This window comes from Protopterus annectens, chromosome 8.part0 (genome assembly GCF_019279795.1).
Source record: "Protopterus annectens isolate FY-2018-M chromosome 8.part0, PAN1.0, whole genome shotgun sequence".
Lineage (NCBI taxonomy): Eukaryota > Metazoa > Chordata > Ceratodontiformes > Protopteridae > Protopterus > Protopterus annectens.
The window spans coordinates 1990053564-1990074495 of NC_056741.1; the positions used below are offsets into that span (position 1 = coordinate 1990053564).

General features: G+C 44.0%; 1 protein-coding gene across 1 annotated transcript in view; it reads right to left on the reverse strand.

Annotated features, from left to right (window-relative positions):
• Positions 1–20932, reverse strand: part of SLC7A5 (solute carrier family 7 member 5) — a 445177-nt gene that overhangs the window by 101926 nt on the left and 322319 nt on the right. Inside the window, exons 5-6 of the mRNA XM_044081532.1 lie at positions 875–998; positions 389–492 (exon numbers count right to left, since the gene is read on the reverse strand). Of these exons, the coding sequence (XP_043937467.1) occupies positions 389–492; positions 875–998 (228 nt within the window). The remainder of the gene's footprint in view (positions 1–388; positions 493–874; positions 999–20932) is intronic.

The following is a 20932-nucleotide window of genomic DNA, read 5'->3' on the forward strand; positions in this document are numbered from 1 at the left end:
GATGAAAGAAGTGGAGAGTGAGCCTGTAGAAACAGTAGTAAGCAAACTTGTCTGTGGTTCCATGCATCATAACAGTGATAAAAGATAATGCCATGATCAAGAACAACTGTGTTCAGGAAAGGAAAGCCCAGACACTATTTTTCTCAAGTCATGGGTCTTGTACTTCTATGATCTTAACTGAAAAATAGTAACATTAACAGTAAAATAATACATCTCTCATAAAAAAAGATACATTTACTATGAACAAACAGTACAAAGAACAAAACTGAAGACATTCTTGCTAAAATTATCCAAAAAGGGAGACTTCCTTCATTTTGTACCTCAAGTCTTCTGAATTCTAATCCACACAACTGCAAAACAAATCCAAAGTCACATGGTGCAATTTTACCTGGAGGAGGTGAAGAGGGATCCATTGACAGAACCAAAGCAGGAAAGTCCAACAAACACTGGGATGATCCATGCCATCACTCCCAGATGACGATTCCCAAAATCCTAGTCATAGACAGATGGACAGAGACACATTAGTCATGTACTACTTAGCATCAACTGAAAAACTATAGCCATAATTAAGACGGAATTTGATCTCTGTGTAGCCTAACCTGAAAAAAAAAGCAATTTTCTAAACCTTTTAATTTTGGTTGATGAAGCATAATACATCTTATCTAAATTTTAAGAGTTATGCATCTACAAAGGTTTGCTGGGTATGTTCTAAATCAATACCTTATACCTGAGAGTGCTGGAGAGTTATACCCCAAATCTCTCCCTTCAATGATGAAAAAAGCTACATGAGGTCAGTCAGAACAAAGTTCAGTCCTTCTTAAACAAAGTTGCAAAAGTGCATGCAAAATATAGCTTAGTTGGCAGATTAACTCACAACAGCAACAGCTTCTGATATCAGCATTTCTTCTGGTGAGAGGGTAGTGAAATAGGCCAAGTTGGTGAGCACATATACCAAAGTAACAATCGGCAGAGAAATGATGATAGCAAGAGGCAAGTTTCTGAAATAACAAAGGACAATGAATGCATCAGTGTTATGAATTCTACAATTTCTTAGTTTGTTGCAACCAAAAATTACAGTACTTCAATGTTTTTAAAATTCCTTTCTCATGCCACTGTGCAAATTACTTCACTGCTGTACCTCACAGAAAGTTATTTTGTGGTTACACTGTCAGATACAAAACCACCAATTCCAATGTATGTACTTTTAATCAAATCTACTTTAAACACCTTAGTTTTTGAATAAATATACTTGAGCATCTATATTAATCCAGTCTTCGGGAGAGGGGATAATGAAGCCTAAGGTGGCCACAATCAGTATACCACACTGCGAGCTAAGTGGGCACAAAATGGACTCAGGTTTGTTTTTTTCAAGCTAAAAATATAGAGCAACCAAAGCTGTGTCACTAAGTGAGAAGTGCTTCTCTAGAAAGAAGTTCAGGGACTCTTTCATGTGCTTCATCTGTGACCTAAAGGAGAAAGGCAACCAAAACCAAACTGCAGCACAGTTTGTAACAAAATATCATATCCTATAATGCTGACACTCAAAGCATTGTAAAAAAATTAAAAATGCAAAACACTGCAATGACAATAAGGCAGAGGGGAAAAAAAGTAAAAAAAAAAAAATAAAACATACTAGTGCACCCCCCAAAAAACGAGGGCTTTGCAACCCCACCTCCAATCTTTTTATATAATATTTTTGTGGTTGTGATAACTTGGAGAAAATGGAAAAGTATTAAAAACAGAACTCGCCTCTTCCTTTAACTAAGGGTTGCACAGCCTTGGAGAAACCATTGAAAAAAGAAGTTATGTACACACCATAACGTTCCATCTGAGTAGTTGGACTTTGTCATCAACCTGTGCGTCTCGGATCAGGATCAGATCTGAAATGGCAGCTTCACCAGCATCTAATCCGAGCTCCAAGCTCCTCCCCTTACCCATAATACCCCTCCATCACTTTCCTTCCCTCAGATTGAGTTTACTATACCATACACATAAAAAAAAAAACAAGATATACCTTACCAACAATGAAGAACAGGAGAGCTGCATTGGTGCACTCTTCCTGCATACCAAGCTAATAACATAATGAGAAAGTCAGGGGGAAAGGGGGGGGGGTGTTGATGTCAAATGAAGTCCAACTACTCAGATGGAAAATTATGGTGAATACACAACTTCTTTATCTGAAGTAGTTGACTTCATTTGCTCATGAACCTGTGGGACAGAGTCCCCAGCTACCAAACTCTTGGGTGGCCCCCATGGAAGGATATTTTGGAGCACTGCTGAGCCAAAGGATGCTATCCCCCTAGATAGCATGTCCAACTTGTAATGGGAAATGAAAGTGTGAGATGACCAAGTAGCTGCCGAACAAATATCATCCAGAGACACTCTAGACCAAAAGGTTGCTGACGTAGCCATGGACCTGGTAGAATGGGCATTAATCCTACCCGGAAGAGACATGCCTCTATTTGTAAACCTGAAGGATGCAAAGAGAAATCCATCTGGCAATGGTTACCTTAGAAACCGGTTTGCCCAGAAAAGGTGTAGAAAAAGACACAAACAACTGGCCAGACTTGCAAAAGGCCTTAGTCCTGTGTAAGTAGAAACGTAACTGTCTATGTACATCTAATAAATGCAACGTATATTCACCCCTATCCTGAACATTTGGAAAGAAAAAGGGTAAACTGATTGATATTTGTTTCAGAGGCCACTTTTGGAAGAAAAGAAGGATTAGTACGAAGTGAAACCCTGTCTTTATGGAAAATCATATATGGAGGTTTGACAGATGGTGCCTGGAGTTCTGACACTCTCCTAGCTGAGGTAATAGCTACTAGGAAGGCTGTCTTCCAATATAAAAATTTTAGACCCACAGAAGCAGCCGGCTCAAAAGGTGGCGCAACCAGAGCCTGTAAGACTAGAGTAAGATCCCAAGGAGGAGTAGGATCTTTAATCGCGGGTCTTAAACGAAAGGTTTTGCAAAGTCTGGAGGAAGCTAATGAGGCCATGTTTTCACCTATATGGAAATTGGAAATGGCAGCCAGTTGTACTTTTACTGCAGAAGAGCTAGCGCCCTGCTGGAAAATGTACGTCAAGAACTCAAGGTCTGCTGGGACAAGAGCTGTGAAAGGATCCAAATCCCTTTGAGAAGCCCACATAGAGAAACGCTCCCATTCACTATAGTATAGTTTTCTGGTGGACGATTTATGAGCTGCCACCAGAATAGTCTTGACCGGACAGGATAGATCAGGACTCCTGGCAATTAAGGAAACTTAAGCAGCCAAGCAGTGAGCTTTAGACTGGCCAGGTCTGGATGAGAGACCCCTCGATGGGCGCGAGATGAGATCTGGTATCAGATCCAAGATCCATGGAGGAACTATTAGATGAGACTAAAGGAAGGGAAACCAGACATGGTGAGGCCAGAATGGGGCGATGAGGATTATTTTGCTCCCCAGCTTGTGAGCCTTCTGGAGGAATTTTGTCATGAGGGGTAAAGGGGGGTAAGCACAGAGAAGACCAGGAGGCCAAGCATGAACCACAGTGTCCCTGGGGGATTCCCCCTGTGGGGGGATCAGAGAGAAGAACTCGCTGCACTTCGCATTGGAAGGAGATGTGAAGAGATCGCAACAAGACCGACCCCACTCTGCTCCGCTACAAAAGGATTCAGAGAGCATGCACAAGGCATCAGGATAGTCCTGCTCAGTTTGTCCGCCAGAATGCTGGATCGACCTGGAATGTGCATTGATACCAGAAAACGGCTGGTGGAGATTGCCCATTGCCACACTCTCATGGCCTTGCAACAAAGGGGGTATGATCTGGTTCCTCCTTGCTTGTTGATGTACCAGACCACTGACATGTTGTCTGTCTGAATTGCAATAGTTCTCAGAGGGAGAAAGGCATGAAGGGCCTGCAACGCTAAGACTGCACTCATCTCTAGAACATTGATATGCAATTTGGTCTTGTTCAAGGACCACGTGCCTTGGACTGTCCTGCCTGAGCAATGCCCCCCCCCCACCCTAGTTGGGAGCTGTCCGTGGTCACCGTGGCTTGGGGAGGGGCTGCAATAAATGTTCGTCCCTTGACTAGTTCAGAGGAGTGTATCTACCAGAGGAGGGACTTCCTGCAAGCAACGCTTATGTGAATTGGATGAGTCAATGGCAGATCTAATAACGACCACTGGACTGCTAGTATCCACTTTAGTACTCACATATGCAGAGGAGCACAGGGGAGAAGAGTAATGGTGGCTGCCATGGAACCTAGGCCTCGTAAAACCGCCTCAGCTGTAGGAAGATGAGACAAAGATCACAGACACATGGAGTTGTAGGTTTCGAACTCTCTCCGGAGTTAGAAAAACCTTGGTTTGCAAAGTATCTATCCTCACTCCAATGTAGTCTAAGACCTGAACTGGGTTTAGGGAAGACTTGGATCTGTTGATTGTAATTTTCAGAACATCTAACAGTTTCAGGAAATAGTCTCTGGCCTGATAAAGTAGACGTCTGGTGGGAGAAGCAAGGAGCCAACTGTCCAGGTACGGGTAGACCTGTATCCCCTGAAGCCTCAGGTGAGTCGCTACTACTGCCATGACATTGGTGAACACCCTGTGGGCTGTGGTGAGACCGAAGGGTAAGGCTCGAAACTGATAGTGATTGGCCCCTAGCCGAAAGCAAAGGAACCTCCAGGAGAGTCTGTGCATCTTTATATGGTAGTATGCATCATGGAGATCTATTGAGCACATCCAGTCTTTCTCCTGCAGGAAGGGCAGGATGTAAATGACCATTTGGAACTTCTTTAGCAACTGACAGGTTTACGGTGGAAAGGTCCAGAATAGGCCTTAGGTCCCCAGTCTTTTCTGACACCAAAAAGAACCTGGAATAGATGCCTGATTCAGACTTGGGGATGGGCTGGATGACTTGTTTCTTTCGCACCTTTTCTACTTCAAGCACTGCTGCCTCCATTTGCGCGGGTGGAACACCCGGGAGGTGTTTTGGAGGAATGGGAGGGACCACAAAGGGGATGGTATAACCTGTGGATATGATTTGAAGCACACAACAGTCTGTTGACACGGACTCCCATGTTGCCAGGTGCAGCGAAAGGTGACCTCCGACTGCCTCCAGAGCAGAGCAGTCGGGCAACCCCTCAGGGCTGCTGTGCGGGCCTGTCCGAGAACGGTTCTAGAGACCAGAAATTTCTCGGACCCCCGCCTCTGGGCCAGCATCTGTCTGGTCCCCCTCTGTGTCTGGGGGAAGATGAGTCCTGAGTGTCCCAGGAATATTGAGACTTCTGGAACTACCACATCTTTTGCCCCCGCTGATTCCTGGAAAAGGATCTTTGGGGGGGTTAGAGAAGCGGATCCCAATGGCAGACAATGTCTTCCCGTCCTTTTCACTCTGGACCAACGTGTCATGAACCGTCTTTCCAAACAATGAAGAACCATCATAAGGGGCATTCACGAAAGACACCTTAAAGGGTTCTGTGAACTGACACAGCCTGGAGCCAGGCGTGTCGCCTCATGGCAACACTGGACCCGGCCACCCTTGCTGCTCCTTCAGTGGCATGCAAAAGGAGAAGCACAGACGTGTTAGGAAAAACACAGTTGTATACACTTACCATAAATGTAGATGTTAGAGTGTATTCACTGTTGCAGTCATTACATTTGGGTAATCTGCTGACAGGTTGCCCTCAAGTCGGCCTGAATTTCAAAGTCTTGGGTAATGCGTCAGTTGTGATCTCCTCTTCCATGACGTCAGGGGTATAAAACAAGCAGCCAACGCCATTTTCTTTAGATTTTCTTGCCCCAGATGTCAGGTGCCCCCAAAAAGGTAGCAACAAAAAAAAAAAAAAAAAAAATATATATATATATATATATATATATATATATATATATATATATATATATATATATATATCAACAATACAAACTTTACCTTCTTCTACAAGCAAATACACCACATAGGTTGTAGAAGATAGTGAAGGAAAGAGAAACTCCAGAATAAAAGGTGGATGGCGGGCAGGCAACCTGGATTGCAACAGTGAATACACTCTAACATCTACATTTATGGTAAGTGTACACAACTGTACTATGTTCTTCGTGTTTCACTGTTGCAGTCATTACATTTGGGTAGAATCCCAAAGCTATGGATGGGAGACTGGAGCTAAACAGCATTAGGGGCAGCTATAAGGCCCTGCAGAACTGCAGTGGCAAAGCCTGCCCTGGACTTGGAGAGGCAAATGATAATGCTTTGTAAAAGTGTGAACAGAACTCCAAGTAGCAGGCTCTAGAATGTCTTTGGTTTGTACTCCTCTGAGAAAGGCTGTTGATGTAGCTTCAGCTCTGGTGGAATGAGACCTAATGCCCTTGGGCACACGTTTGCCATGGTGTAAGTAGCAGAAACGAATGCAGTGGCTTATCCACTTTGAAATAGTCTGCTTTGAAATAGCCTTTCCTTCTGATCCTGAGGCATATGTCACTAGTAATTGCTCAGTTTTTCTTAGAGCTTTAGTCCTGCTCAAGTAGAATCTTTGCTGTCTGTGTACGTCAAATGAATGTAGAATCCTCTCCCCCTTGTTATGCGGATTTGGATAAAAGGTTGTCAGATGAATAGTTTGGTTAAGAGCCACACTGGAAACCACCTTAGGCATAAATGAAGGATTGGGTCCTCAGGGACACCCTGCCTGGGTAAAAAATGATAAAAGGCTGCACAGCCATGAGTGCCTGTAGCTCTGAGACTCTTCTTTCTGAAGTAATTGCCAGGAGCAGAGCTGTTTTCCATAAGAACTTTAGGTCTGCATTAGCAACTGGTTCAAATGGTGGCAGAGTGAGCTTTTCCAACACATAATTCAGGTCCCATGCAGGAATTGGTGATCTTCTGGGAGGTCTTAAATTTTTGGCCCCTCTAAGATACTGCTTTAGTAAAGGATGAGAAAAGATTGGTGGCTCCATGCCGAGATGGTGGAGGCATGTTTTTTTATTGATGAAAAAGATAGGCCTTTGTCAAGCATCTCAGTCAAGTATTGTAAAATCTAAGGAATATTTGGCTCTGCTGTATCAGTTCCTTGTGCCTGGCTCCAAGCACATAATCTCTTCCATTTAGCAGCATAAAATTTTCTAGTACTAGGCCTTCTAGCTTCCAAAATGACATCCATCACAGCTTGACTGAGAGGTGTTGTTTGAATAACTACATGATCAGCCATGCTGCCAGGTTCAGTGTTTGGAGCTGATTGTGCAGGATTTGATTGTTTTGCTGGGACAGTAAGTGAGGTATCTGAGGTAAGTACCAAGCTGTGAGTTGAGACATGTTCCTTAGGATTGGGTACCAGGATTGGTGGGGCCAGTCCGGGGCAATTAGTATCATCTTTGGTTTCTCCTGTCTGACTTTTAGTAGCACCTTAGGAAGAAGAGGCAGAGGAGGATTTTTTCCAACTGAAGGATAGGGCGTCCACTTTCCATGCTTGTTCGTAATAAGTCCTTGTGCAAAATATTTTCAGTTGATAACTTTGAGGAGAGGCAAATAGGTCTATGTCCGGTCTCCCCATTTCTTTATTATCATGCTGAAGACTTGTGGATCTAGTTTCCACTTGTGAGGGTCCATAAGGTTTCTGCTTAAATCGTCTGCCAGAGTATTTTGCTTTCCTGGCAGGAATTGAGCTTGAAGATGTACTTGGTAAGTCAAGGCCGTGTCCCACAGTGCCATGGCTAGTCTGCATAGGGAGTATGAGTGCGCACCCCCCTGCTTGTTTATGTATCACATCACTGTGGTGTTGTCCTTTATCAGTAGTTGTTCTGGATGAAGTAAGTCCTTGAAGGCTGTCATGGCATTTTGAACAGCTAACATTTCTTTTTGATTGATATGCAGATGCATTTGTTTTGGGGTCCATATGCCCTGAATGCATCTTCCCGCCAGGTGGGCCCCCCATGCATAATCTGATGAGTCTGTTAAGGTTTGGCTGGCAGGGGGTAGAGTGAAAGCCTGTCCCATGTTTTGGTGACATGCCTTTGCCCACCACAGAAACTCCTGTTGTAGGCAGGGAATGAGAGGAATCATTGCTTCCAGACTGTGACAATGTTGACTCCATAAACTTTTTAGGTACCACTGTAGTTTCCTCATATGCAGTCTTCCATATGGAATCAGTAGGATGCAGGATGCCATGAACCCCAAAGTCTGCAGAGTATGTCTTGCAGACAACTGGGTTTTTGTTGCCATCAGTTTGAAGTAAGTAGTCGGTTGCCTTTGTTTCTCTGGCGTGAGGAAAGCCATCTGGACAGTTGTATTCAAACTTGCATCCAGGAATGTTATTTTCTGACAGGGTACCAGTTGTGATTTCTTTTTATTTATTGTGTACCCTAGGCATGTTAGAAGCCTTTTCACAAATGCCAGATGCTGAAGAAGTATGTCCTTGTTCTCTGCTTGAATGAGACAGTCATCCAAGTAAGGATAAATTTGTATACATTTTTGTCTGCAAAATGCAATTACTGGTGCCAAGCACTTTGTAAAGACCCTGGGTACAGTATATAAGCCAAAGGGTAGCACAGTGAATTGGTAATGCATAGAGCCAGCCTTAAAACGGAAGTATCTTCTGCACGATTCCCTTATTGGGATATGCAGGTATGCCTCTCTTAGATCTAATGTCACCAGCCAAGCGTTCTTGCCCAGCATGGGCAGAAGCTGCTGTAAAGTTAGCATTTTGAATTTTTGAATGTCCAGGTATGTGTTCAAAATTGATAAGCCCAGTATTGGGCGCCAGGCCTAGTCTTTTCTAGGTAACAAGAACAGTTGAATAAAAACCTTGTCCTTTTTCCTGTTCTGGTACTGGCTGAATAGCCCCCATATCCATGAGGGACAACCTGTTTCTGTGCCTCTGCCCATTGATTTTTTTGGCAGATCCGGCCAACCATTTGCCACTGGCAGAGTATGGAAATGGAATCTTTATCCCTGAGATACTACGTTTAGCACCCACTTATCCTGGGTTATTAACTGCCAATTTTGAGCAAAAATTGCTATTTTTCCCCTAAGGGTGCTGCCAAAAGGTAAGTGCTTGGTGATGGCAGAGGGAAGTCATTGAGACTGTTTTCTGTAGGGTTGCGCTTTATCTCCTCCAGATTTGGAGGTAGAAGCAGCCCATTGCTTTGACCTGCAAGAATCTTGTGCCTGGTATCTAGAATCTTTAGGGTGTCTGGATTTGCCCCTTTGAGCTCTGTCGGACACAGGAAAGGAACATTTTTTTGTAGGCCAGAGTCCAATGAATCTTGGTGGCTGAACTTGTAAGAAGTCTTTCAGTTTGCATAGACTTAGCTTTGTCTTCCATTTTCTTTAAAACCACTTCTGTCTTAATACCAAACAGAGTATCATGCTGTAAAGGTGCATCCAGTAATTTAGCTTTAACATGATCAGGCAAATGTTGCTCTTTTAGCCAGACATGCCTCCTAATCACAGATCCAGTAACTGCAGCTCTGCAGGAGGCCTCTAAGGAATCAAAACCACATTGCAAAGTATGCTTTCCAACTTGTTCAGCTGCATGCAACAATTCCTGCAATTCTTTATTTTCTGCAAATCCAGAAATCAACATAATTTTCTGTTTTAGCAATCCCATAACATGTTGTTGATACTTGAGCATATGAAACTGGCAGTTTAAGGCCCTAATTGCCAAGGTTGCAGATGTATAAACCTTCTTTCCTCATCTATCCAGTGCCCTTGAATCTCTGTCAGAGGGGGTAGGATTTTTTGCTGTTGAGGCCTTAACCCCCTTTGGACCCTGTGAAATAGTTTCAGGGTCAGCAGCAGGGATTCTAAATAAAAATTTGAGTAAGTCAGGGACCCTGTAATATCGGTCTGGCTTGCTGCGAGCCGGAGGTAAGGAGTCTGGAGTCAAGCTTGACTCCGAAAACACATCATCCACAATGTCTAAAACAGGAGGTATGGCTAATGCTGAGGGAGAAGGAAATCCCTGAGCCTCTTTTTTTACTCTGAGAAATCTTGACTCTCCCAGTGGAAATGCTCCCTCAAAGTATGCAAGGTTTCTCCAAATGATTAATCCTCAGGAGGTGATGCAGATGGGATAGATTCCTCTGCATCAGAATCCTCATAGGGAGGTATAGATAATTCCTGATCAGAAGAGGAATCAGAAGAAATAGAAACCTGATCTGAAGATTCATAATCAGTGTCTTGCTTAGGCCTCTTATCAGGAGGGGGTTGGGAACCCCTGATCAAGGTAATTAGGCCTTCAGACATTTTGATCATCTGTTTTTTGGGCATAGAGGCCTGTGCATGTGGCTCATGCATCAGTTTTTTAGCTTTAGAAGTTGCTTTTTTCTTTGATTTTGAAGCTGGAGTTGGTTTTATATAAAAATGTGGAGGCCTGAATACACCCTCAGAAGCTGGTGCCTGCTCAGCAGCTCCAGACCCATCTGAGGGAGAGACATCCGTGGGTACAATACTTTGAGTATCTCATGGCATGCCGGACTCCACATGGGTCTCGGTAGGGGCCTGCGACTCGAAAGCGGGTATCAGGGGCTGCGAAAGTGCCCGAGTACAGACGAACCGGAGACTGGCTTAGGAGAAGCTTCGTCGTCGGTTTTGGACCACGACGGTCTGTCTGTCCTTTTCTTTGTGTTTTTTGTGTAGTCCGATAGTCGGATTGCTATCAGACGACATTTCAGGGTAGTTAAATTTGTTTCCAAAATATTTTGTGGCAAAAATATACAGACGCTTAATAGTGCGTTGGTTAAATCTAGCACAAAACCGACAGCCAGGCACATTGTGATCAGGGCCGAGGCAAGGAATACAGTATAAATGAAAATCCTTATGAGGTATTTGCTTCCCACAAGTAATACAATTATTAACTTTTTCTAACATCGGTATGGAGCAAGAAAAAAAAGTTTCCCCAACGGGGTACTTCGCTTTAGTGAAGACTTCGATTCTGAAACTCGAACTCGAATATTTCAGGAGTCAGCCGACCGGCACTTGCGAACTGCTTCTGCTTCGGGCACTGCACAGCAAGAAAGACTAAAGAAAATGGCATTGGCTGCTTGTTTTATACCCCTGAGGACCTGACGTCATGGAAGAGGAGACAGCGACTGACGCAGGACCCAAGACTTTGGAATTCAGGCCGACTGAGGGCAACCTGCCAGCAGATTACCCAAATGTAATGACTGCAACAGTGAAACACGAAGAACATCTGCTTTAAGAGAGGCCATGCACGTGGAGAATACGTGTTTATCCTCCGGTAACATGGACTATGGGCATGACTCAGCTCCTTGACCAGGTCCCGCTGCAGTTGACTAACATGGGCCAAATAATTCAGCTCCCATACAGAAGAGATGGCTGAAGCATATGTTCGCTTTCCTAGATAATCCATCATCCCAGACTCTCTGTCGTGGGGTTGGACTAGTTCTTAATGGCAGCCGCTACCACCATGGCATCCACAGGGGACCCCTGTTTCAACTGGGTCGGTGTGCAGGAAGACTCAATTTTGTTGGGACGCTTTGGGATTGGCTCCATGGTGTCCGGTTCCTTCCATGCTCAGGTGGTAATAAGATCCACCAAGGGATCCGCGGTGGGGGGGGGGGGGGCGGACCAACCCCCCACAGGAGTTCCATGATGATTGTTGGGGGGAGTGATCTGCTGGAACCTTCTCCTTCCTCCAAATTGGTGTCCTCAGTGAGGAACTCTGGAGAGTAGTCCAAGTGCCTCCTTTTGCACATTCATTTGTCAGGATCCTATTCAGTGGGGCTCTCCAGAGAAGGCTCGCAAAATACCTGTAGTTCCTCGAGGGGGAACAGTCTGGTGCACATCAAGCACGGGCTGTGCCTGCATGGGCAAAATGGCTGAAGAAGCACCCAGAGGTGAGGGAGTCAGGGTGGAGTCAGAGGAAATGGTCAGGGGCCTCGATCTGCTAGAGAGAATCCTTTCCACCACGTCGAAAGCCGAGGGAGAGCGAGCCTCCTGGGAAACTAGTAAGGAACCTACTCTCCCCAGATCCGACAGGGGTGATCGGAGCCGAGCCCACTGGAGCAGAGATACTGAGAAGGCCCTGACTCAATACAGTTGGCAGCAAAAGAGAAAAGCCCAACCTCTCAGATCAAACGCCCAGGCTTCGGCACCAAGAGCTGCTTGGGTCCGACGTGCTCAAGGTAATGGCCAGCATCGAGGTACTCAGTACTATCGGCGCTGACCCCCTGATTCCGATACCAGGGGTAAACTCCGATACCGGGGGTTGGACCAGAGAAGGAGATATCGGGGCAAAAAAGGGAAGCGAGCTCCCCCTCCAGAGGGAGAGGGGGCTGGCAAGACCCCCATCTGAATCTGGGTGCGAATAAACATTTGCATCATTTTGTCCATGCCTGCCTCACTCAAACTTCTGGTGGAAAGCGACTAGGCCACCGACGCCAACCGGGAGGGTTGATGTGCAGAGGCCCTGGAAGAAAGTCTAGGCGCCTCCTGCGAGGATCTGGGCGAGCGGTGATGAGGAGAAACTGGTCTAGTAACTAACTGTTGCTTCAGAGGTGTACCCACCAGATCCGATCGGTCCGGGGATCTCTTCCCCCCCTTCTCTCTCTCTTTTTCTTTATCTTTGTCTTTTCCCTTCTCTTTCCTATGCTCCCTATCGGCAGACCTATAAACAGGAGTTTGAGTCCTGGCCTGGGAGGACTCAAAGAGATTGTGGCGGAAGTGTGCACCACACCTCCAGCCTCACATAGACATACTAAACCAGCACTGGCAAAAAATACACATAAATACACAAAATCATACTTGGAGGCTCTAAATAAAAACCTGCAAAAGCATCAGAGACCTCCAAAGCAGACACCCAAAAAACCTGCACCTCCCATCACAAACCAGACAACACATAAAACACAAAATCAGTGTGCCACACAATCACAGCCCTTAAGGCGAAATAACATACCTAACACACTAGTAATAGGCAACTCTACAGTCAGGCACACTGAGGTCCCACTCACTAGGCTGGACAAGCAGAAGGCTACTGTTAGCTGCCTGTCAGAAGCCGGAATCCGCCACATAACACAAGTACTCAGGTCACTCCAGAACAAGTACAAATATGACTGTCATTGTTCATGTTGGTGTGAATGACCTGAGATGTACCTCCCTGGACTATATGAAAAGAGACATGGAAGCGCTCTCTGATCATGTAGCCCAGGCGGGTATGACCCTGACCCTGAGTAGCATCCTGCTCTCACCAAGAATGATACCGCAGTATAAAGAAAAATTATCAATTTCAACAATTGACTAAGCTTCTGGTGTCATTCAAAGGGGATCCAGTGTCTGTCAGCCTGGAACAACATGCTTGACAAGCCTCGTTGCTTCACAAGAGACGGCTTGCATCCGTCACCCCTAGGCTTTCGAATACTGGCCAAGGCTCTTGCTGCCCCCATAGTGCCTTTTTTATGCAAGGCTCAACAGTCAAACCCACCTCCGTAAATGGTACAAATAAAAAAAAATGAGGGTTATGCTACTCAACACCAGGAGTTTAAATCTCAAAATGCACACGCTCGAAGCACTCCTCAGTATGGAGAACGTCGATATCTGTGCAGTAACTGAAACCTGGTGCAAGGCTCCACAGAGCACCCCAGCACTACTGGGCTACAACTCATACCACACATTTCGGCCACAGAACATGGACCGAAACACAAAAGGAGGGGGTGTATCCATATTCATCAAGGATACCTACACCTTCAGGTTAGTGCCGCAGCATGATACCTCCGAGATCATCCATGTGCAAACAACATCAGGCAAATCTGCAATGCAAATTGTGGCCTGCTACAGATCACCCTCCATGACCCAGGACCACCACTCCACCTTTCTGGAGACACTGGAAAACATGAAGGTCCTATCGAACACCCTGATATTGGGCGATTTCAATTACCCTACCGTTAACTGGGAAAACTACTCAAGTACAAACTCCCAGGTCCAGTGTTTCCTGGAATTTATCAACTCAAATGCCCTGGATCAGCTGGTAAACTCCCCTACCACAGATGAAAACATACTGGACCTGGTCATCACCAACATGGGCGACAGGTGTTCCACACCGGAGGTCAACCAGTCACTGGTTAGATTAGACCATAAACTAATCACTCTGGATGGTCACACCACACCACCTCCAACCAAGGAAACCACAGTGAAAAACATTTCTATAGCAAATTTCACCTTACTTAAGACAGAGGTGGTAAGTTACAAAGCCCCCACGCTAAAGGATAACCATGTCCAAGATGCAGGAACCTTTACAAATGCTCTCTATGAGCACCTACAAGGATGCATGGATTGTGCCATCCCTAGAAAAACCAAGACTCACTCCCCTAAGAGAAGGAAACCAGTCTGGTGGACCCCTGCCATAAACAGGCTATGCAATAGAAGGAGGAAACTAGTTCAGAAAAAAAGCAAATCCCAAGAAGGAAAGACATCCCTGATCAGTATCGGTAAGAAACTAAGGTCCCTCATAAAATACTCCAAGGCTAACTTCGAAAGAAAAATAGCCAAGGATTCTAAAGATAACCACAAAGCCTTCTTTAGCTATGTCAAGAATCTAAGTGGCAACTCGCAGATATACTCTGAGCTAGTGCAAAATAGCACAAAATATACTGAACCCACTGATATTGCCAACATCCTGGCAGATAGATTCAGTGCAAACTTCACCCCCCCTCTCACCCCCAAAAGGGCCCACAACAATACCGGATAAGTGTAGTGTCCCGTAAATCCCAGACGCACAGGTGAAAACAGCCCTTTCAAAAGCCAAAAGCACAGCGTCAATCGGGCCAGATGGTATGTCCCAGGCTGCATCTTGCACGTATAGAACAAACTATCCCCCCACCTAAGCACACTGTTCAACCTCAGCCTCTCCACAGGCTACGTGCCCATAGAATGGCGCACAGCAACGGTTATTCCACTCCAAAAAGGAAAGGCCACAACTGACCCTGGTAATTATCGCCCAATAAGCCTGACTAGCCTGGTCTGCAAGGCTATGGAGCGCATCATCATGGAACTCATTAACAAAGACATTCGGAACCTCCAAACACTTGACCTGACCCAGTTTGGCTGTGTTAAGGGCAGATCATGCCTACTAAACCTGGTTGACTTCTTCGAGACAGTCACCAAGGCCACAGAGAAGGGGAAGGTAGTTCACACAGCCTACCTTGACCTCGCCAAGGCTTTTGACACCATTCCCCACTCGGGAATTATAGAAAATCTCACCAGCCTGAACATAAACCCCTATGTCATGAGATGGGTTGCCAACTGGCTTAAAGACAAAACTCACACGGTAAGAATAGTGGGTTCCAGGTCCGACTCTAAACCAGTCACAAGTGGTGTCCCACAAGGCTCGGTCCTGGGACCCCTACTGTTCAGTATATACTTCTCAGAAGTGCAGGCAAACACAGGAGGACTATGGCTAACCAAGTTCGCCGATGATTGCAAACTGGGAGCCATAACTGACACTCTGGCTGACACGGACATTCTCTAAAAGGGCCTTACTGAGACGGATACCTGGTGTCAAAAGTCATGGTTTCAAGCTAAATGCCAAAAAATGCATAGTCATCCCATTTGGGAAAAACAAAACACCTATGAATTACCACATAGGTGGCAGCCCCCTTTTACAGAAGAGGTAATAAGACATATGGGAAGCCAGGTAGATAGTAATCTCTCCTTTGACAATCATATTGTCAAAGTAGTTAGGAAATCCTTCTATGTAGCCCATCTAATTACTAAAGTGTTCGCATCTAGAAATAAAGAGGTTATAGTGCCCCTCTACTAGTCACTCATCAGACCCATCATAGAGTACAATGCCCCATTTGGGATGTACCTCACAAAACACTTCCAACAGCTGGAAAGACCAAAAAAAGAGGTCACCAAGAGAATTACTGGCCTCAAACATATGTCCTATGCAGCCCGACTGGAAAAACTCCAGCTGTACTCAGTAGCATATCGCTTACTCAGAGGTGATCTCTGCCTGACTTACAAAGCCATGTCCAACTCAGAATTGATGGACATGCTCCACCTAAAGAAATCCAAGTGACTGCGAGCCACTCGCTCTAGTGAGCTAAACCTCGCCACAATAATAAATAGAACATGCTGGAGGGATAGATGCCTGTCACAGAGACTCCCCAATGCTTTGGAACAAAGTTCCTAACTACATTAGGCAAAGCCCCTCACTAACACTATTCAAGAGAAACCTTGACGAGTGGATGGGTAACAGAAAATACACCCCTGGGATCACTTCACTGGCTCTTCTTGACAGAGGCTCAGTTAATTAATCAATGGGGCAGTGAAAGCTGACACACTCTGGCTAGGCTTATAAATGCCCTTGGGCAGATAGCCTAGTACCTACCTATGAACCTAAGAAAAAGCAGTCACAGCCATGACCGTAAGCGAAGAAGAGGCAGCCCGCCTCTGTAGCAGGAAGAAGCCCTTTAAGGATAAGTTTTGCCATGCGATCCTTCAAGGCCCTGGGATTAAACCCCGCACAAATCGAGCATTCTGTCGAAAGATGGGAGGCCCTTAAACACATCACACACAAGAGTGTGGTCATCAGCTGGAGATAACTTATGACCAGACACTCTGCATTTCTTGAAAACCAGCTTTGACTGCTGATCTGCCATTTTTTAACAAAGTTAAAGGCAAAAGGCACAAAGCCCTAACCTGCCCGAACACACAGATGCACACACACAGACGCACACACACACAGACGCACACACACACAGGCGCACACACACACAGGCGCACACACACACACACGCACACACAGACAGGCGCATACACACACACAGACACACACACACACAGACACACACACACACACACAGACACACACACACACACAGACACACACACACACACAGACACACACACACACAGACACACACACACACAGACACACACACACACACACACAGACACACAGACACACACAGACACACAGACACACACAGACACACACAGACACACACAGACACACACAGACAGACACAGACAGACACAGACAGACACACACAGACACACACACACACACACACACACAGACACACACACACACACACACACACACAGACACACAGACACACACAGACACACACACACACACACACACACAGACACACACACACAGACACGCACACTTTTACTGACTAGCAATAAGGGGAAGGGAGAGGAGGCCTACTCCAACTACTATGCTAAACTTTTCTTTTTTTTTTTAAAAAAAGAAAAAAACACGACGCAAAACGAAGGGGGGGGGGGGTTAAGCAAGGGAAAGGGAACCTGTCACTACCAGTAACACAAACACCCAAAAAACTATCCAAAAAAGGACCTACCATGACTAGAGCTCTGACACCATGCTGCTTGGTAAAGCCACAGCAAACGAGATCTGAGGGAAGGAAGGAGATGGAGAGGTATTAGGAATAAGGGGAGGAGCTTGGATTAGATACTGGTGAAGCTGCCATCTTGGAACCAATCCGGATCCAAAACCCACAGGTTGATGATCAAATGAAGTCAACTACTTCAGATCTAATGGTTACAATAATAAGATACCCAGCATTAACAAAACTGAAACATAATAAGTTGTAATTCCTCCCCAGATACACAGACTGCCAAGGCAAATAAATCTAGAAAGCACATCAAGCTGGAGGATGCTTTGTGGTGTAACACAAAGGTCAGCACTCTGCTTTTAGATTAAGTAAACTATTATAATGTAGACTGTGCAGAATACACCTGGACTGCCACCCCAAAACCTGGGAGTTTTTCACTGTAAACTAAATTAGAAGTTTCATATATTTTCCACTACGACAAATGGACTTGCACTACATAAAAGGTTAGTTCCCATTCTGGACTTCACCATTGATGGACAGAATTCACCATTACATGTGCTAGACTACATAAAAGTACAGTCATAGACTACAGCAAAAAGATTCTTGATTTTAAACTACATTGTAAGGATTACGACCTGAATGCTCTAAATATAAGGTACCAGAATTTGGAAGGAAAAAAAAATTCTCATCTCACAATGCCTACTTAAAATATAATCAACTATATGTAAAACACATTTTTGGATTCCTCGTAATTAAGGAGGGCTTTATTTTTTCTCAGGCTGGTTCATCTGTAACTCATAAAAATGGACATACATTTTACTGAATTATCCAACAGTGTGATTATGCCTAAAACTACACTGGCATTTATCTCATGGTTTGAGCTTACCAATTTCAAATCAGTGATTATAAATTAACAAAAGCAATTCCCTGCCTACAAATTAATATATTCCAATCACTACCTACATCTTGCAGGGTAGCAGTGCCAAAGGTCTGTTAATTATTCACTCTATTCTGGACTATATTTAGGTACACATTAAGAAACAGCATCTTCTAAAACCACACTGTTCCTGCATCGAATGCTTCACTTGAAGAATTGAGAATAAAACCAACTATGCTACCTCCAGGGAAACCAGATTTCCAGCCTCTGTTATGAATCCATCCATTCAGAACCCCTAATCCTATTTTTGCACATGGGGTCAAGGTGTCATTTCAAAAGTGACAATCCACTACAGCCGAGATTCACACCACTGGCTGGCTAGCCCTGCCGCATGTGCTCAACACCATACACTCACATGCAAACTCACACCTATGGCCAATGCAGACTGTTCAAGCCACCAAGTGCATGTCTTTGTGACAGGTCTATATCACTTAATCAGACTTTCTAGTTATTGAATCCCTATTTGTCGAAGACATAAATCAGCGAACACACTTTTAAATAAAACTTTTCCTAGGGAAAAGCAACGGTTGGCTACCACCTGGAATTTGCCCTTTTCCCCACTGTAGTGCGATTTTGGAGTTGGTATATTTAGCTGGGGGGCGGGTATGTGGGACATACTCCCCCCCCCCCCCGGTTAGGTTTTTAGGAAAAGTTGTTTAAGTGCATTCACTGATGTGTTTTCAACGAACAGGGATTTGATTAATAGTAATCGAACCAGAGAACCTCTTGCTGTGAGGGGACAATGCCATCTACTGCAACACTATGAATGTCAGAAACTTAACTGCATGTAGACCTAAATAAATCGCCTGACATGCGTTTCCACTGTACAAGTCATACATACTAACTTACTGTAGTTACTGCAGTTAACAATGAAGCATCATCGTGCACATTTGAAAAGTAATGCATACACATTTAACCTCAATGTCAGTCACAATGGTGATAATGAACTATTTAATTTGTGCAATTAGAATATGCACATGCTTAAGCAATAAACCCGTTTAAAACTCGCTGTTAATCACATCTATAATTAACACAATTTGTACAACTATGACAGAAAATAAACGTTTAAACAATAACAATCACAATGGTCTCTTATACTTACATGTATTCTTATATAAAGAAATAATTCTAAATACATGTCAACCACTACCACATATAGTTTATTGTAAATATCAGTAACTGCTGGATATTGTAAATCTGTTGTAGTGCATAATACCTGTAAATGTCTTTGACTCAGGTTGCGTATGTAAAGAGTCCAAACATCACCACACCTACAAGGTTAACAAATGTAAAATAAAAATAAAATAAGGGCCATCTCCAGTTAAGTCTCTCCATTACTGAGCTGACCCATTTTAGTGATTTCACAAATGTTTCCAAACATGTTAAAAGTGGATGTTTAAATTCTTTCTGAATTTGTAAACATTTTTTAATTTTCAAGACTTTTTGTCAGATGCCAAAACCAGCTCTTCTTCTTTATGTTTCCTTATAATGTGGACAGAGCAGGGAATTTGACCGGACTTCATCTTAAAGTGTGTACGGATAAACCTGAGTTCCCATACCTAGAGAGACAACAGATTTAGATAGCTGTACAGCTCTGATCTTTTAAATTTTTGTTTTTTAATAGGCATCCTGCATTTTTCTACCAACTTAAATGCAACTAGTGGCCACAGAAAATACAGAACAAATATCCTGCTTTTTTATGCTCAATAAATGCTACTAGACTTAGCCTTCTTTGCCAAAAGATTTTCATTAAAAGATGCACAATGCACACAGGACTATCATGTTCTTCCTTTAAACAAAAATGCAGTGAAGACAAACATATTCAGGTGGAATATAATAGCCTTGAGAGCAGTCTGTTAATATTCCCATTTATCGCGAAACATATCAGTAACTGAACTCATGGTCTGAAGCCAAAACTCTGAAGAGATTTTTTTTTTTTTTTTTTTTAGCTAGAACTGCTCTGAACAACAAGGTCGAAATGTAACACTGCAAATTTGTCATTTTATTTACTTTTTGTACATTTTCAACTGGCTAAGCCCATTAGACACAACCGTTCCTTTTTAGGAGTAACCTGGGAGCACTCTTTAGTTAAGTGACTAGTTCAGAGTCACACAACATGCACATGGAAGCAGAAGGAATCAAACCCTGTACCAATGGCTACAGAAAGTAGCTGATTAACAGCTCAGAGCTATAATCGGCTAGACATATATTTGAGAAAATTTACTTCACATATATAAAAATTAAGTCAACACATAGCCACCATAGCTTTCTTTCTAGGTAATCTGTATGCCCCTGAACAGTCGCAGCTTAAGGCTGCAATACAATATTCTAAGGTATGTCCAACTGCTAAAGACAATAGTTAAGGAGTGCCATCTGTCTAAAGCAGACATTGTGTACGTATATCAAATCCTGTAGCAGTGTCCCTTAGGATTTTTCTTTAAAGAATGATGTCCTAATAAAGAAAAATATAACTGAAGTAAAAGAATCCATCTGGCAGTTTAAGCAAAACACTACAAAAGTACTATGATCAATCAAATTGTTTCCACTTCACAACAAAGTAACTTAAAGATTGCTTCAGTTTTTGGAATCATCAGGAAAATACAGACTTAAGGAAGCCAGATAAAGAGGTGACTGCATCTCCAGTGTCATTGTCATCAGCCACTTTTTTCTCATTTTTTTCTACATGGTGTCGCCAACTCTCA